Below are 16,149 nucleotides of genomic sequence, written 5' to 3' on the forward strand. Positions count from 1 at the left end.
TTTTTTAAAAATCATTTTATTAGGGACTCATACAACTGTTATCACAATCCATACATACATCAATTGTGTAAAGCACATTTGTACATTCATTGCCCTCATCATTCTCAAAACATCTGCTCTCCACTTAAGCCCCTGGCATCAGGTCCTCATTTTTCCCCTCCCTTCCTACTCTCCCCTCCCTCATGAGCCCTTGATAATTTATAAATTATTCTTTTGTCATATCTTGCCCTGTCCGACGTCTCCCTTCATCCCCATTTCTGTTGTCCGTTCCCAAGGGAGGAGGTTATATGTAGATCCTTGTAATCGGTTCCCTCTTTCCAACCTACTCTCCCTCTACTCTCCCAGTATCGCCACTCTCACCACTGGTCCTGGAGGGATCATCTGTCCTGGATTCCCTGTGTTTCCAATTCCTATCTGTACCAGTGTGCATCCTCTGGTCTAGCCAGACTTTCAAGGTAGAATTCGGATCATGAATTCGGGGTCGGGATTATGGGGGAATAGGAAGCATTTAGAAACTAGAGGAAAGTTGTATTTTTCATCATTGCTTCATCACACTTTGACTGGCTCGAAGGGACAGAATTTCATTCAGTACATTTAGCTTTATACTATCGTGATGCCAGATCTTATCGAAGGATTATTTGGTAAAATATTAGACAGGAAGTGTCCAAAGAAGATGTAAGAAATCAACAATCAAAAAAGAAAGAAAGAAACCATCACTGTACCGAAAGGAATCGATGCACATCCAGCCATAGCAAGAAGCCGCCTGTGGTCAAGAAGTGATGGTACTCAAGGGCGGAGTCCACGCTGTGCTGGATTCAGTAACCGAAAACAAGGCTCCAGGAGCTGGTGGAGGACAGTGGAAATGTTTCAAGATGAGGAAGCACTGGGAGCACTCACTAATCTGTGCCAAGAAATTTGGAAGACAGCTACTTGGTCAACCACTTGGAAGAGATCTGTGTCCCAGTTTCCAAAGAAAGGAACCAAATGCAGAACTTACTGAACACCGCGGTAGAACCCCGGTACCCGGGCCGCACCAGTACTCAGCATAATTGGATTTCGACACAAAACGCTGAGAAAAGTTTGCATCAGAGCTCAAACAAAACATCAGAATCTGACCCGACACACATGATTTTTGTAAACAAAAGCAGTCCGTATTTTGGTCACTCTGCCTCAGTTGGTGTTGTTGGTACATGTTGTTTAAACCTTTTGCAGCTGTGTTGCAGGCGTTTTGCTATAATTTTCTTAGTTTTTTTTGTGGCGTTTTGTACTGTTTTTGATAAAAAACGTGAGTCCTGAGAAAGTTTTTTTTTTAAAGAATCATCATGATAAGGAACTTGTTAACTGTGTTATTGATACTGTTGAAAATAATTTAATAAACCCTTTTAGGAAACAGTAAGGAAACACCACTAGCAGACCACATTAGAGAAAGCCAGCCAGGTCCTACTAGAAAATAAGGCAAAGAAGGGAAAAACTCCTGAAAAGCAGCTAGCTACCAGTTGATTTTATGCCCCTTCCAATCTCTCTCTCTCTCTCTTTCTATATATATATATATATATATATATATATCCATACCTCCACCCCACATCCATGTCCACAGATATAGATCCTCATCAGTCTCAAGGTGTGGGTCATACTGTAGTTGTTAAAAACTTTTTAAATGTTGTGTTTCTTATTTAAATGATAATAGTTAACTCCGAACTTATTTACTTTGAAAATTCTGTGTGATGCTTTGTATAAACAGGCAAGGTTAGGGTAAAATCTTGGTGGTCAAGAACGGATTAATCCGTTTTCTGTTATTTCTTATGGGAAAAATGGATTCAAAACTCGACTGCGTCACATCTCGGCACTCCTAGAATGGATTAGTGTCAAGGTCCAAGGTTCTACTGTATCATCAATATTACACAATGTCATATGCAAGTAAAAATTTGAAAACAAACAAACACAAAAAAAACCAGTTGAAGCAACACATTGACAGTGAACTGCCAGAAATTCAGGCTGGATTCCAAAGATGATGTGGCGCAAGATATATCATTACTGACATTGGTTGGATCTTAGTTGAAACCAGAGAATATCAGATGTTTGATTGTGTTTAAAGTCATTCACCTATGTCAGCCATAAGAAACTGTGGATAACATTGAAGAAAAATAGTAATTCCAGAACACTTAATTGTGCTCATGAAGAACCTGTCCGTGGACCAAGATCTACAGAGTTATTTAAATAGAACCAGAGAATACTGAGTGATTTAAAATCTCCAAAAGGTGTGTATCAGAGTTATATCCTATCATCATGCTTATTCAGCCTGTGTACAGATTATCCAAGTAGCTAGACGATATGAAAAAGAACTTGGCATCAGGATTGGAGGAAGGCTTATTAACAACCTATAATATACACAACCTTGTCGGTTGGAACCAAAGAAGACTTTTGAAATACTTGTTAATGAAAATCCAAGACGGCAGCTGTATTAGTCTGGGTCAACTAGAGAAACAAATCCAGGGACACTCATATGTGAACAAGAAAGAGCTTTATATACAAGAGCAATTGAATGTTGAGAAAACATCCCCGCTCAGTCCAGATCAAGTCCATAAGTACGATATTAGCCCATATGTCTGATACCAATCTATAAATTCCTCTGCAGACTCACGAAACACATGCAATGATGCCAAATACAGGAAGATCACAGGCCAGTGGGTGGCAAGTCATCTGGATCCAGTGGCAGTAGAGGCAACTCAGGGCTGGCAAGGATTTCCACGTGGCTCTTCCAGCTCCAGGGCTCTAGCGTAGCTCCATGTGTCTTGTCAGCAAGCATGTCTCGCAGGGAGTGAATGTGTGTCCTACCTGAAGCAAGCTGTTTATCTCCTTAGCGCCTCCACATGAAGTCTTCAAGCTGCTACCTGACTGACAGGCTGAACTCCACCCCTTCACTCTTCAGTCGCTAATTGCTAACAGATCATGTAACTAGAATGGACTACAGCCCAATGTAAAGCAAACCAAAATATTCCAACTACACCAACGACAACATTATGTTAAGCAAAGAAAATAAACTGAAGTTGTCAAGGATTTCATAGTGGCTGGCTTCATGGTCAGGCTCTTGGAAGCAGCAGCCAAGGAATCAAACGACGCCCTGCATTGGGCCAGTCTTCTATACAAGCCCTCTTCAACTGGTAAACAGCAAAATATTGCTTTTCAGACTCGGGTTCACCTGACCCCAGCCAGGGTCATTTCCAGCTGCTTCCGGTACACGTGAAAACGGTACAACGGATAAGGAGAGCCAGCGAAGCATGAATGCATTTGGCTGAAGATGCTGGTGAAGAATACTGAAAGCACCCCAGATGACAGACTAGTCTGCCTCGGGAAGAGTGCTTCTAGAATGCTGCCTCTAGTTCCTGGGAGAGGGTATCGTACTTGGTAAAGTAGAGGGTCAGCAAAAAAGAGGAACCTCCCTCCCCCAATGACCGGGATTGACCCGGTGGCTACAAAGTGGCCTAACACATGACGAGTGTGCGGATGACTCCGGGCCGGGCAATGTTTTGTACCGTGGTTACTGTGGGTTGGAACCCCCTTCATGGCACGCAGCAACAGCAGTGTATGCGTGGCTTTCGTACTTCTCTGTGTGTTTGAGTACATGCTTCCCTGTGGGTCTGATAGGGTTAATTATTTTGAGAATCACGCACCTCATGGTTTTAGGCCTGCCTGTTTGATTGACAGGCGGTGCCCAGTGATGGGTTCGGTTCCAGGCTTGAAGGGTGTAAGGATCAGATCCATACGTCTAGTCTTTTTTTATAATTCGGAACTTTATCATTTTATACATTCTTTTCCTAATTTGTCTTGATTGTGATCCTGGTCAGAGAGGTCAGTGGTGTTGGCTGTAGAACCATCTAGTTCCTCTGATCTCAAGGTGGTGGAGGCAGAGCTTCACATGGTTCTGTAGTCCTTTGCACCAGTTGATTCCATGCTCCTTTGATTTTTTTTTTCGCTCTTCTTCACTCTAGGCCTTTAGAAAAGATCAATAGTTGCATCTTAACCCTGCTATTAATCTTATAGCCCTGGTGACATGGTGGGCTGTTAACCAGAATGTGAACAGTTCAAAGCCACCACATGCTTTGAGAGGACAAAATGGGGTATCTTGCCCCCATGAAGAGGTAGTTCGACTCTGGCACATAAGGTTGCTAAGACTCAGAATCAACTCAGTGGCAGTTAGTTTATGTGTATGTTCTGTTTGTATGCTTGTTTTAGAGTTCACAAATTCAAATATTGGAAATCACTTCCTGCGTTTGGTTCGAGGACCAACCTGTGATTGTCTGCGTTCGGTATGACCTTTGTTTAAAATGGTGTTTGAGTCTCAGTCTCACTGCCATCAAGTCGACTCTGATGCATAGTGACCGTAGGACGGAGAGAATGCTGGGAGATTCTGAGACTGTAACTCTGTGTGGGAGTAGAACTCCCCATCTCTCTCCCAAGGAGCTGCTGGCGGCTTCAACTTGCTGGCCTTGCAAGTAGCTGCCCAGCGAGTAGTCACGAGTCCAGCAGGCCTATTTGATTAGCCACTTGTCATACTTCATATTGTGCTTTTTGAAGCTTAGCCCTAAATGACTTTGTGGAAAATAAACTTGGGCCTACATGCAGTTCTTCTCCTAGTAAAGTGGATAGTTTTCAGATTAATTATATGTGTCAAAAAACTGTTGCTTTCTACCACATGCCTGAACTTTAAATCTCACCTTAGAGCAAAAATTAAATATAAACGAAAAACCAGGCCCACTGACTCCGAGCCATTTCTAATTCATACCAACCCTGTTGCATAAAATAGAATTGCCTCATAGAGCTTACGGGCTAGGAACTTTACGGTAGCAGACTGCCACATGGCTCTTCTTCAGAGCCACTGGTGGATTTGAACTGTCAACCTTCTGGTAAGGTTCTAAGCCCTCCACCACTGCTGTACCAGGATTCCTTAACTTTAACATAAATTGTTTTGCATTTGTAAAAAGCCTCCTCCTCTGTGCTAAGAAGATTCATGGGGAAAAAAATTAACCTTTTTTAAACTAAAAGTGATATCAACTTTAAAAAACATTGCATTGGGAATTACTTGACCTGATTTTTACTCTGTGATTTTGTATGCATAATTGTATTTCCTACTGTGATTTCCAACGGGATAATGATTTCTCTTTACCTCAAGAGATGATGTAAAAATAGAAATGGGATGAAGGGCCATTTGTTCCCCATGGACTAAAATACCCTGGGAGTTATGACAACGGCATTACTAATTTGGGAAGAAATATTTTAAAAACTCAATTTTATAAACTTTTGCATTGTTTTTCTTTTAAGAGTGAAATTCCAGTTGGAATTAAAGCTGGGCATTCTAATAAGGTGAGTGGCTTTTTCTTTCTTGAATATTCATTTCTGTTTTATATTGCTTTGTATCTTAAATCTGTACTCTGCTTTATCTTATATTGCAGTACGACTGTAACTACTTAACAGTTGTTGTTGTAGTAGAGAACTCTAAGTTCAGGTTGACTGACAGTCTCAAATCCCTAATTCTTGAAGCAGGTGGAGAAGCTATACATTTTTGCTTTTTACATTAAAATTACATAATTCCTTTAAAATTATTTTCACTCTGCTTTTGGAGCCTCTAAGAGAAGTAGAAAGTGTAATCATAGTGTCAGACCAGCAGGTGTTTTATCACCCGGGCACTTTTAGTTTTCTGTTTCGACGAGGCAACCCGTCATTTTCATGAGCATAATTTATAGCACGTAAATAATTATCAGGATATTTTCAGCAGAGTCATTTCAGATGACATTCAAGCTACTCGTTCAAACTAAGACTTTATGTCTTTATTCGAGACTACTCCTTCCTCTTCTGAATGTGGTCTGATTTACTTTGCCTTTAATGTATTTTTAGAGAACAGTTTGGTCCTAGTATTTCACGATTGTTCCTGTTTCGTAAAGAGCACTGCACCGTCTCTGCCGTTCTGTGCGTCCTCTCGCCACCTCCTTGCTCTCTTGCCTGTGGCCTTCTGCTTTTGCTTCAGCTCTTCCGTAAAGGAGGGCAATAGCATGACGGCAGCTGGCACCTTCCTCTGAGTCTCTGCCTAATTCTTTTGTACTTTCTCCCGCCAGAGCCAACCACTTTTCTGAATTTGTTGTGTGTGGTATCCACAGCAACATAGAAATAAATGGTTTCCTGTGAAATCTTAACATTTAAAAAAATGACATTGTATCTTTTCATTCTTCAGTTTAAAGTGCTTTGGTTTTTTTTAAAGTTTGAATTTTCACTCAACATTATGCTTGGAGATTGTTAAATCTGTGAACACAGATAGATCTTGTTTGTCCCTCTTAACAGCTACATAGCATTTAACTGTAGGACCATATCACAGCTCAGCAATTCCTCTACCAGTGGACTCGCAATCTCCAGTGTCCGCTAGTCCAGACCATGCTGCACCAGCAGCTTTGTCCCATGGGTCTTGTGCACAGTGACCTGTAAGAGTTTCTTTAGGTGTGTGTCTAGAATTGCTGGATCACAGGCTCATTTAAGTATCTCAATATGGTAAGATCATACCAAATAACTTAATGATGTAGGTATGCCTTTTTTTGCTTTTTAATTGCTGTATTGAGGTATGGTCTCTCTAGGGGAATTGTTGGTTCAAAGGTTTAGGAATTTTGTAACTCTACATATATATATATATATATATTCAAATTACTTTCCCAAGAGACTTTTATCTCTTTTCAGCATTACCAGCACACTGGTAACTACTTGTTATAAAGTTAATGTCTTTATTTATTGGGTAAAACTTTGTGCCACATTTCAGTTTGTATTTCTTACATATATAAAGGATTTTGATAATAGGATGTATCTGTATTTAATATATATCATCACTGACAGATTGATTATCCTGACAGTGGAACATGAGACAAAGATGAAAATAGTAATAATTATTTTAAGCTTACTTATTAATGTTCTTGCAGTACTTGAAAATGGTGAATGATACCAAAGAATTAGAAGATTGTGAGCAAGCTAATAAACTGGGAGCAATTAACAGCACACTTAGGTAATTTTTATTTTCATCATATTAAGAAAATAATCTTTTGTGCATTTATATCAAAAATCTTATTTTCTTATAATTTATTTTGAAACTTTTCTAATGATTCTGTTAAAACGTTTTCTAACCATTGAATTTTCAACTAATTTTTGAAAGGAGGAAAACATTTCTCTTCTGATGCATGGATAGGCATGCAGGCTGAACAGGTGTGGGAGAGCGAAGGGGAATGTACCCACGAATATATAGATTTGACTGGATATTTGTCCATGTGTACTCAGTATGTGGTGGAGCATGGAGGGACAAAAGTATGGTATTCATACTTTTCACACTTAGACATAACCAAACACTTTGAAGGAATGAGTCACTGGGCCTGGGGGCTAAGGACCAAGGACCGAGGTCAATTGACATGAAAACATTTTTAAATCCTACTTTGGTGAGTAGTGACTGGGATCTTAAATGCCATCATGGACAGCCATCCAAGGTTTCTCCCAATCCAGAGGAGCAAAAAAAAAAATTATGAAAATGTAAGACCTTCAGTATATAGTTTCACTTTGCCCAGTGGGCTCATGGGCCTCAGGAATATTAGTCTGCATGTCCCTGAAACTAGAACTACATAGTGCCCAGCTACAGCTACTAACTGCCCTGAAAGAGATTACATTAGAAGATCCTGGATAGAGTGGGAGAAAAATGGATGAAACAAAACTCAAAATCATAAAAACAATTAAAAAAATAATACTACCAGGCTTTCTGGTCAGACAGAGATTGGTGGAACTCCTGAAAAGAACATGCCCACTGTAGAATAAGCAACCATTTGAGATCAAAAGGACAGCCTTTCCCCAAGGACCAAGTTCAGCAGAGCTAAAGAAGAAGGAGTAGAAACAAGAAACACGGGGCGAGAGTGAAGTTTTGTTGTGGGGGGTTCAGTCAATAACATGAAACAAAAAGTACGGTATGTGGATTATTGAACAGAAAACTGATGTGCTCTGTTAACCTTGAACCAATTCACGGGCTAAAAAAAACAGTTAAACGAAAAGAAAAAGTCATTCTTTATTCAAAATCCATAATAACTTTGAGGAGCCCTGGTGGCATAGTGGTTACACATTGAGCTGCTAACCACAAGGTCAATAGTTCAAAACTACTAGCCAGCTCTCGGGGAGCAAGACTGGGCTTTCTACTCCCCTGAAAAGTTTCCGTCTTGGACACTTACAGGGGCAGTTCTACCCTGCTCCACAGGGTCTCCATGAGTCGGAACTGACTCAGTGGCAGTGAGTTTGCTTGTTTTGTTGGTATAATACCATTGTTCCTTCTTGTCCTTGAATTTCTAGAATGTAGCAAATCTATTAAAATAATAAAAGTTTATCACAGGCAAATCTTTCCTATTCATAGACTCAAATCAGTTTTATGGATTTTTCTAGTGCCCACAGTAGCCGCCCCGCCCCCCCAACAGTTTCGTTGGCATATAATTTACATATCGTATAATTCAACCATTCAGTCATATCACTTCAGTACAATCACCATCACATCCGTCTTAGAGTATCACACCCCCCCCCATGGTTAAATCTCCCTTAAAATGAGTTGTGCAATCACAATCAGTTCTAGTGTCCCCTCCCCCCCCACCTTCATTATTGACTCCCAAATCCCCTTTCCCTCCCACCCCTGCATTCATTCCCTATAACTCCTTGTATCAGTTATTTTCATTATGCATCCACTCCTGTGCTTCACAGCTTCGAAACCCAACAGAAAATGATATTTAAAAAAACACAAAATCACACGAAGGTGGTAAGGATAAAACCATAGCAGGATAAAGACAGAATTACCAAAAAAAAAAAAAAAAACCTAAAGAGGAAAAGATCCCCGTCAACACTGAAAAGGCCAGGGAGGAAATTTCTGTCATGGAACAAGTAAGAGATACTTGCACCCAGAACAAACTCAGGTTGTGTCTCCAGGGAGGCCAACTGGCCAAGGATCGAGTTCGATCCAGCATCATCAAGATCACAGTGGTCTCTGTTTCAGACTTTTGCCTGTGGCTAGAATGGATCTGCCAGCGGCTCCGTCTGACTAGAGACTCTGCAGATGGGGTTGGGGCACCCACTGTCCTCTATGGCCTTCTCCAAACTGGGTGTTCAGAGTTTTAGCTCTGATGCCTTCTCTTCACTCTTTTTGAATTTTGTAACTGTCCTCTTTGGATCAGACACGCCTGTGATGACTAGAATTCAGCTTGGCAGGAAGGGCTAATTCACGGACTTTTAAGCTGTGGTATACCTAAATGGGAATAGCTTGACTTTCAATCACGGTAATAACAGTGATTTGCATCCAGTAAGTGTTTGTAGTCGCTTTGTATAATAATGTCATATGGTTTGTGAAAAAAAGTAAGATAAAATTGTAGGAATTGTGCCATTAATTGGTCTTACTGACATCTTTCCCAAGATATTATGGGATATCAGGCTTGGACCTCAATGTCTTTTATAACTTTTAATTCCATCTATATGTTACATTTTGAATGATAAAAGTTAACTCTTAATATAGCATTAAGTTGCATAGCATTTGTTAATGTAGCATTAAGTTGCATAGCGTAATGTACCATGATGTTGCATAGCATTTGTTTCCTATTAGCTTCTTCTCTTTAGTACTAAGCAAAAACTTGCTTTTGAAGCTCAGCATAAATAATTTGTAAATGGTCTTAGATCATACAGTATAAAATAGCTTAACATGTCTATAGCTCGGAATATAATAATGCTAACATTCTTTTAAAATTTCACTGTTCCTTTAGATTTATATTGGTGTATTCTAAGTGTTAAAATCTTCAGTTGTTAAAGTTAGTAGTCATGTATTATTTAATTGAAGAAATATTTTAACACAAAAGTACAATGAATAATGTAATATGCACTCACATACCCTCTATTCAAAATGAACAATAACATGGTCTACCAGCTTTCTAAGAAATGAGAAATATGAAATAAACCTGCAGTCTCCTATGACCTATTCCTGCATTTTCATCTCTTCTTCCCCAGTCTGTTTTTTGTTTGTTTTCTCTTATACTAACCAAATGCATTGCCTTCAAGTAATTTCGAACTAATAGAAACCCTACAGGCAGACAGGGTTTCCACGGCTGCCATCTTAATGGAAGTAGGCTGCTACTTTACTGCAGAGGAGCAGGTGGACTTAAAGTTGTGATCGTTGGGCTAGCAGACACATGCTGAACTACTTAACCACTGCACCGCCAGGGCTCCATTTTTAAATACTACATACTCATACGTAGATCTATAAATAGCATGTAGTTTTATTTTGTTGATCTGGTTTTCTTTTTCTTTTATATAAATCTTACCAGACTGTATTTAGGAGACAAGTAAGGCAGAAAAAAAATAGGATAGAGAGAGAGCAAGAATGATCTGTGTGGCAGTATCATAAAGAGTGTGGCCAGGGAAGGCCTACACAATAATTACACATTTGGACAAGTATTGAGGATGAAGACGTGAGTTATGTGACTGTTCGGGGGATACAGGTAATTATTAGCGAAAAGCCCCTGAGGCCGAAGCACGCCTAGACAGTTCGAGGAGCCATCAGAAGGCCATTGTGGCTGGGGTGCAGTGATTTGGGTCAGCAACTTAGAACATGCTAGCGAAGGAGGCGGAATAGAAGTCTTGTAGAATCTTGAAAGCAATTAGAATGCATGTTGCTTGTAACCTGAGTGAGATTAAAAGTTGTTGGGGGATTTTGAGTAGAAGAATAGGGTATGTTGTGAAAGTTTGCTCATGTAATTATAGTAATCCAGGTAGGACACGAGGTGGTTTAGATCAGGATGCCAGGAGTGAAAGCAATGAGAAGTGGTCCGATGTGGCAGGAGGGCTGAAAGAGTAGATCTAAAGTGGCTCACTATGGGGTTACGACAAGATTTGTACCTGAAAGCTGAATAATGGAATTGCCATTTGATGAACTAGGGACAATTGCAGAAGGGACATTCGAACTTACTAAATTTGAGCTTCCCGTGAGACGTTGTGCTTGGTAAATTGGAAGGTCAGAGGAAAAGAGGAGACATCTCAGTGAGACAGATTGACACAGTGGCTGTAACTGTGGACTCAAACAAGAGTTGTGAAGGTGGTGCCGGACTAGGCTGTGTTTCATTATATTGTCACTAGGAGCTGGAACCAACTTGGTGGCACCTAACCATATAAGATCCAAGGAACCCTGAGGTGCGGCGAATGAAATGCTGGCAGTTCGAAAATACAAGCCACTCCGAGGCAAACAGACTCAGTCAGCTCCCATGAGATACAGTCTTAGAACCTTAGAGCAGTCCTGCCAACTCAGTGGCAAAGTTCGGGGTTTTGGTTTATGAGATCCAGTCGGAAACAATGAGTAGGCATTGGGATGGACAGTGAACCCCGTGGGAGCTGGAACTCAATGAAAGTGCTTTGCTTTTCTAGGTCCTGCAAGTTTTCTACCTTTGACGGGATGCAGTCTTAACAATTTCTTTTAGTGGGAAAAGAAAAAAAATTTCTTTCACAAGTTTCCACATTAAACAAGTACCACCTTCCATAAGTCTTACTGTATAAGTCAGAAGTTCAGGGGAGAGATACGGACTGGAGATAACATATGGAAGTCATTCAATGAATAGACAGTATGTAAAATCATAAACCAGGAAAGTGTATAAATAGTCCCTATAATAGTCATTACAAGAGTTGGTTTGAAGTTACCTGTTCATACCATTTGCCATTGTTTCTTTATTGAAGGGTTGCTTTTTAAATTCTAATTACTGATTTTAAGCAATATTTATACAAGTTCCTATTTGCGATATGGGTTGTTCCTCGTTGCGATGGACTCAATTCCGACTCCCAGTGACTGTAGGACAGAGTAGAGCTGCTTCTGTGGTTTCTAAGGCTGGAAATCTTTACGGGAATAGAAAAACCTCCTTTTTATCCCACAGAGTTCGCTGGTGGTTTTGAACTGCTAACTTTATGGTTAGCAGCCCAATGCACAACCCACTGTACCACCAGGGCAGCACATGGTTGTTAGAGGTTAAAACTGAATTTTGTTTATACCTTCTTTTCTTGACCTGGAGTTATTATTATGATTAAATGTAAGTATAGCATACATGTAATTAGGAAATGCCAACCAAAATGAATCCCCCCACCCCCCCGGATTACCACCATCCTGGAAAATGTACCTGTAACCCAGAAGACTATGATTCTAAGTGACATTGACAGAAAAATAAAAGGCACTTATTTACTTAAATAGAATAATAGAGAAGGTACTTTTTTATATCTGGCTTCATTTTATTCCAGTATTATGTCTGTGAGAGTCACTTTATTTATCATTTAATTCTTTTTTCATTGATATATAGTTGTCTCAGAAATACCACAAGTAGATAGCATTTAACGAACAAATTTATTAACTCACAGTTTAGGAGACCAGTAGTATGAACACAGAATCCTAAGGATTCTGTTTTGTTTCGGATCCCACACATTCTAGGATGTTGAACTTGAAATTTCAAATGCAAAGATTCTTTTCAAATTTCCCTGTTTCTTTAGATTCACATTCATGTTATTATAAGTGTTAATGTCTTCAGTTATTAAAGTTAGTACTTATGTTACATAGGGTTCTCTAGAAAAACAGAACCAGGACACTTATGATTTCTTAGATATGTATATCACGAAGGAGTATAACAGCTATTCGGCCCACACAGCGGTACAAAGGGCTCAGTTTAACACACTTCTGTGAAACAGTTAATATACTGGTAAAGTCCTTCAACTCACGAGGGCTGCTTGGTCCAAGGTCAAGGAAGCAGACAGCTGAGTCTCCTATAGAGAAATGCAGGCAGTCTGGCCAGAGGCAGCAAACAGCAGGGCTGGTCACCAACAGTCAGCCAGAGGACAGAATCCAGCAGTCCCAACCTCAGGCGATGTACACAGCAGCAGCGTGGGGAAACAGGTCTCGAAGGAACCTCAAGCTCTAGTGACATGATCCACAGGTTGGGTGTCCCACAGGTAGTGTAGCTCACAAGTTGAGGCAAAGAACTCGCTAAAGCAGCCGCCCACTGATCCAATCACCAGAGAGCAAGAGAGAGATAGGCGGGGCTTGCTGAGCCATTTATCTCTTTTCCCTCCAATCAAACTGCAACCTAATTAATCCCACATGTTCCTATTGGCCAGGTTGGCACAATAAACCTACTTATCACAGTAGTCATGTATTATTTAACTGAAGAAATAGTTTAAATCTAAAACATTTCAAAATAATTTAAATCTTTTTCTTTTTTGAAAAAAGCATTTTACTGGGGGCTCATACAACTCTTATCACAATCCACCCATCGATCCATTGTGTCAGGCACATTTGTGCATTTGTTGCCATCATCATTCTCAAAATATTTGCTTTCTACTTCAGCCCTTGGTATCAGCTCCTCCTTTCCCCCCTCCCTGTTCCCCATCCCTCACAAACCCTTGATAATTTATAAATTATTATTATCTTGTCACGTCTGACACTGTCCAACATCTCCCTTCACCCACTTTTTCTTTAGTTTTTTTCTTTAACCCATGCATTATTTGGAACTGTGTTGTTTCAGAATATTGAAAATGTTCATAAGTGCTCCCATTGAATTCTACTTTAATTTCGTTGTTGTGAGGAAAAACTGCTTTATATTGCTTGAGCCCTTTTGTATTAAGGCCGAGGGGGGCTGGTTTTACTGCCTCGGCAAATGCGTCTGCCCACGCAGCCCTCCCCGTGCACCATTTTGGGGCAAAAAATAAAACAGCATGCCGCGTTTGCCCCATACACCTTACTCACCTGACCTCACTCCATGCGACATCTTTTTGTTTTCGTAAATGAAGAGGCACATGAAAGGATAACGATTTGATGACATAGAAGAGGTGAAGAGAAAAATGAGGGAGGTGCTTGTCAGCCATCCAAACAGATGAGTTTGAAAAATGTCTGTAGGAATGGAATCGTAGATTTGACACCTGTGTTAAGTGTATCACCTTTGAAGGTGATAGGGGTATTTGTTTTAAAAAAAGTAAATAAATAGCTTTGGGGGTGGAAATTCCCATTTTTGGGGGTGGGGTACCCCTTCATATTTAGATAATGTGTATATCATGTGACAGCTATTGTAGACAGGCTTGTTTCACTATCTTCTTGCTTATATTGTTTTTTTTTTCGTTTGTTTGGAATGAACTTACTTGCCACTAAAGACTCTTTCAGTTTTACTATTTCTCCTTCTTTTTAGCTACTCAGACCGAGATTTAGGTTAGCGGGATACGGAATAGGGATATTTGTTTTTATTTTGAAAGAAAGACACCGTATATATTTACACAGCCCATTTCAAGAAACGAAATCAACAACAATAAACCCTACTACATAACAATAAATTTAACAATAAAATAACAACAACAAATCCCTTTAAATGCACCGTGTATGTGGCTCTCTCTCTCCACCCCACTACCTTACCTTCCTCCCCACCGCCTCTTTCCCTGTTCCTGCCCGTTCCTGGCCTCCTGGTAGTCATCAAAGTCTCGTCTTGGTATATAAACCGCGGTCCTTTTTCTTTCTTGTTTTCCCTTATAAAGTGTTAGAAAATATCTATCTTTGTAAGACTGCCTGAGTTTGCTAAGCATCATTTTCTCTGGTTTTGTCCGTTTCTTGCAGTGCTTAAGAGAGTTCTCACTGTTTTCCATTGATGCCTAAGTGCTCCATTGTATGGATGTACCAGAGTTCTGTTATTCATCCCTTGTAATGGGATTTGTTTTCTGTCATGGAAATTGCTACTATGAACATAGGTGTGTACATGTCTGTTCATGCTATAGTTATTTGTTTAGGGTATGATACCCAGTAGGGAAATTGCTGAGCCATAAGGTACTTGTACTTATATTTATTGCTTAAGGAAGGTGCCACGCTGATTTCCATAGCGGTTGTACAATTCTGCAGTCTCACCAGCTGGGGAAAACATTCTGATCTCTCAGCATCTTCTCCAGCTTTCATCATTTTCTCATTCATTGAATTTTGGTAAAAGTGTCAGTAGGAGGTGATACCTCGTTTTAAGTTGTATTTCTCCTACTGCTAATTGGTGGCTGGCCATCTGGGTGTCCTCTTTGATCAATTGTCTCTTTTCTAATTGGGTTATTAGTGTTTTTCTTGTGAAGAGGTTGTAGTTTTCTATAGATTTGGATATCGGCCCTTTACCTGATATATTATTACTGAATATTTTCCCCAATTTGAGGGTTCTGTGTAAACTCTTTTGATGAAGCCTCTTGATGTGCATAAATGTAATCATTTTAGTAGGTCGTAGTTCTTTATTTTGTCTTCTATAATGTGGATATTTCCCTGATGCTCTGTAGTGTGTTTGTAGCTTGTATTAGGGTCATTGAGTGTGTCCCTATTTTTTCATTGATGGCACTCACTTACTGCTTACATTTTTCTAGTGAGAAATGTGTTGCCATCCTTATCTTCATTTTTCTGTGTACTTAAGATCGTTTTATTGGGGCTCTTACAGCTCTCATCACAAGCCATACATCCATCCACTGTGTAAAGCACATTTGTTATGTACTTTATATATTTCCCACCTTCTGGATAATTTAAAGATTTTTCTCTTTATCAATGGTTTTATACAATTTGATTTTGATACGTTGTGGTGTAGTTTTTTCCCCCTTCATTTTATTTTATTTATTTCCTGCTTGGAGATTCTTGAATTTCTTAAATCTGTGGAAATCTAGTTATCAAATGTGGACATTTCTGGCCATTATTCCTTCAAATATTTTTGTCTGTTTCCTTCTTTTCAAGAACTCCAGGCCATATACAAAGGGGACTTCAAAAAATGGGTGGAAAATGGGATGAAAAGATAATGGAGTTTTTCCATTGTCTTTGTAAAACCCCTTCACATTAGGCTACTTGACTTTGATCCATAGCTTACTGATGGTTTATTAATTGTATTTTCTTTCTTTCATTTTGTAAAGTTTCTTTTGCTCTGTCTTTGAGTTCATTAATCTTTTTAAAATATTTAATCTCTTAAACCCAGTATTTTCCTTTTTTATCTTTTTATTTTTTACTATTTTTATGTCTCTACTTGATTTAAGATATGGGCGATGTTCAGATTTGAAGTACATGCACACATCTGCTGATTAGTACTCTGTAAGCATAAT

General features: G+C 39.6%; 1 protein-coding gene across 1 annotated transcript in view; it reads left to right on the plus strand.

The window, feature by feature from the left end:
• ERO1B (endoplasmic reticulum oxidoreductase 1 beta) overlaps positions 1–16,149 on the plus strand; it is an 83,289-nt gene that overhangs the window by 26,415 nt on the left and 40,725 nt on the right. The window contains exons 4-5 of the mRNA XM_075555289.1: positions 5,320–5,361; positions 6,957–7,039. Coding sequence (XP_075411404.1) covers positions 5,320–5,361; positions 6,957–7,039 — 125 coding nt within the window. The remainder of the gene's footprint in view (positions 1–5,319; positions 5,362–6,956; positions 7,040–16,149) is intronic.

This window comes from Tenrec ecaudatus, chromosome 7 (genome assembly GCF_050624435.1).
Source record: "Tenrec ecaudatus isolate mTenEca1 chromosome 7, mTenEca1.hap1, whole genome shotgun sequence".
NCBI classification, from domain to species: Eukaryota; Metazoa; Chordata; class Mammalia; order Afrosoricida; family Tenrecidae; genus Tenrec; species Tenrec ecaudatus.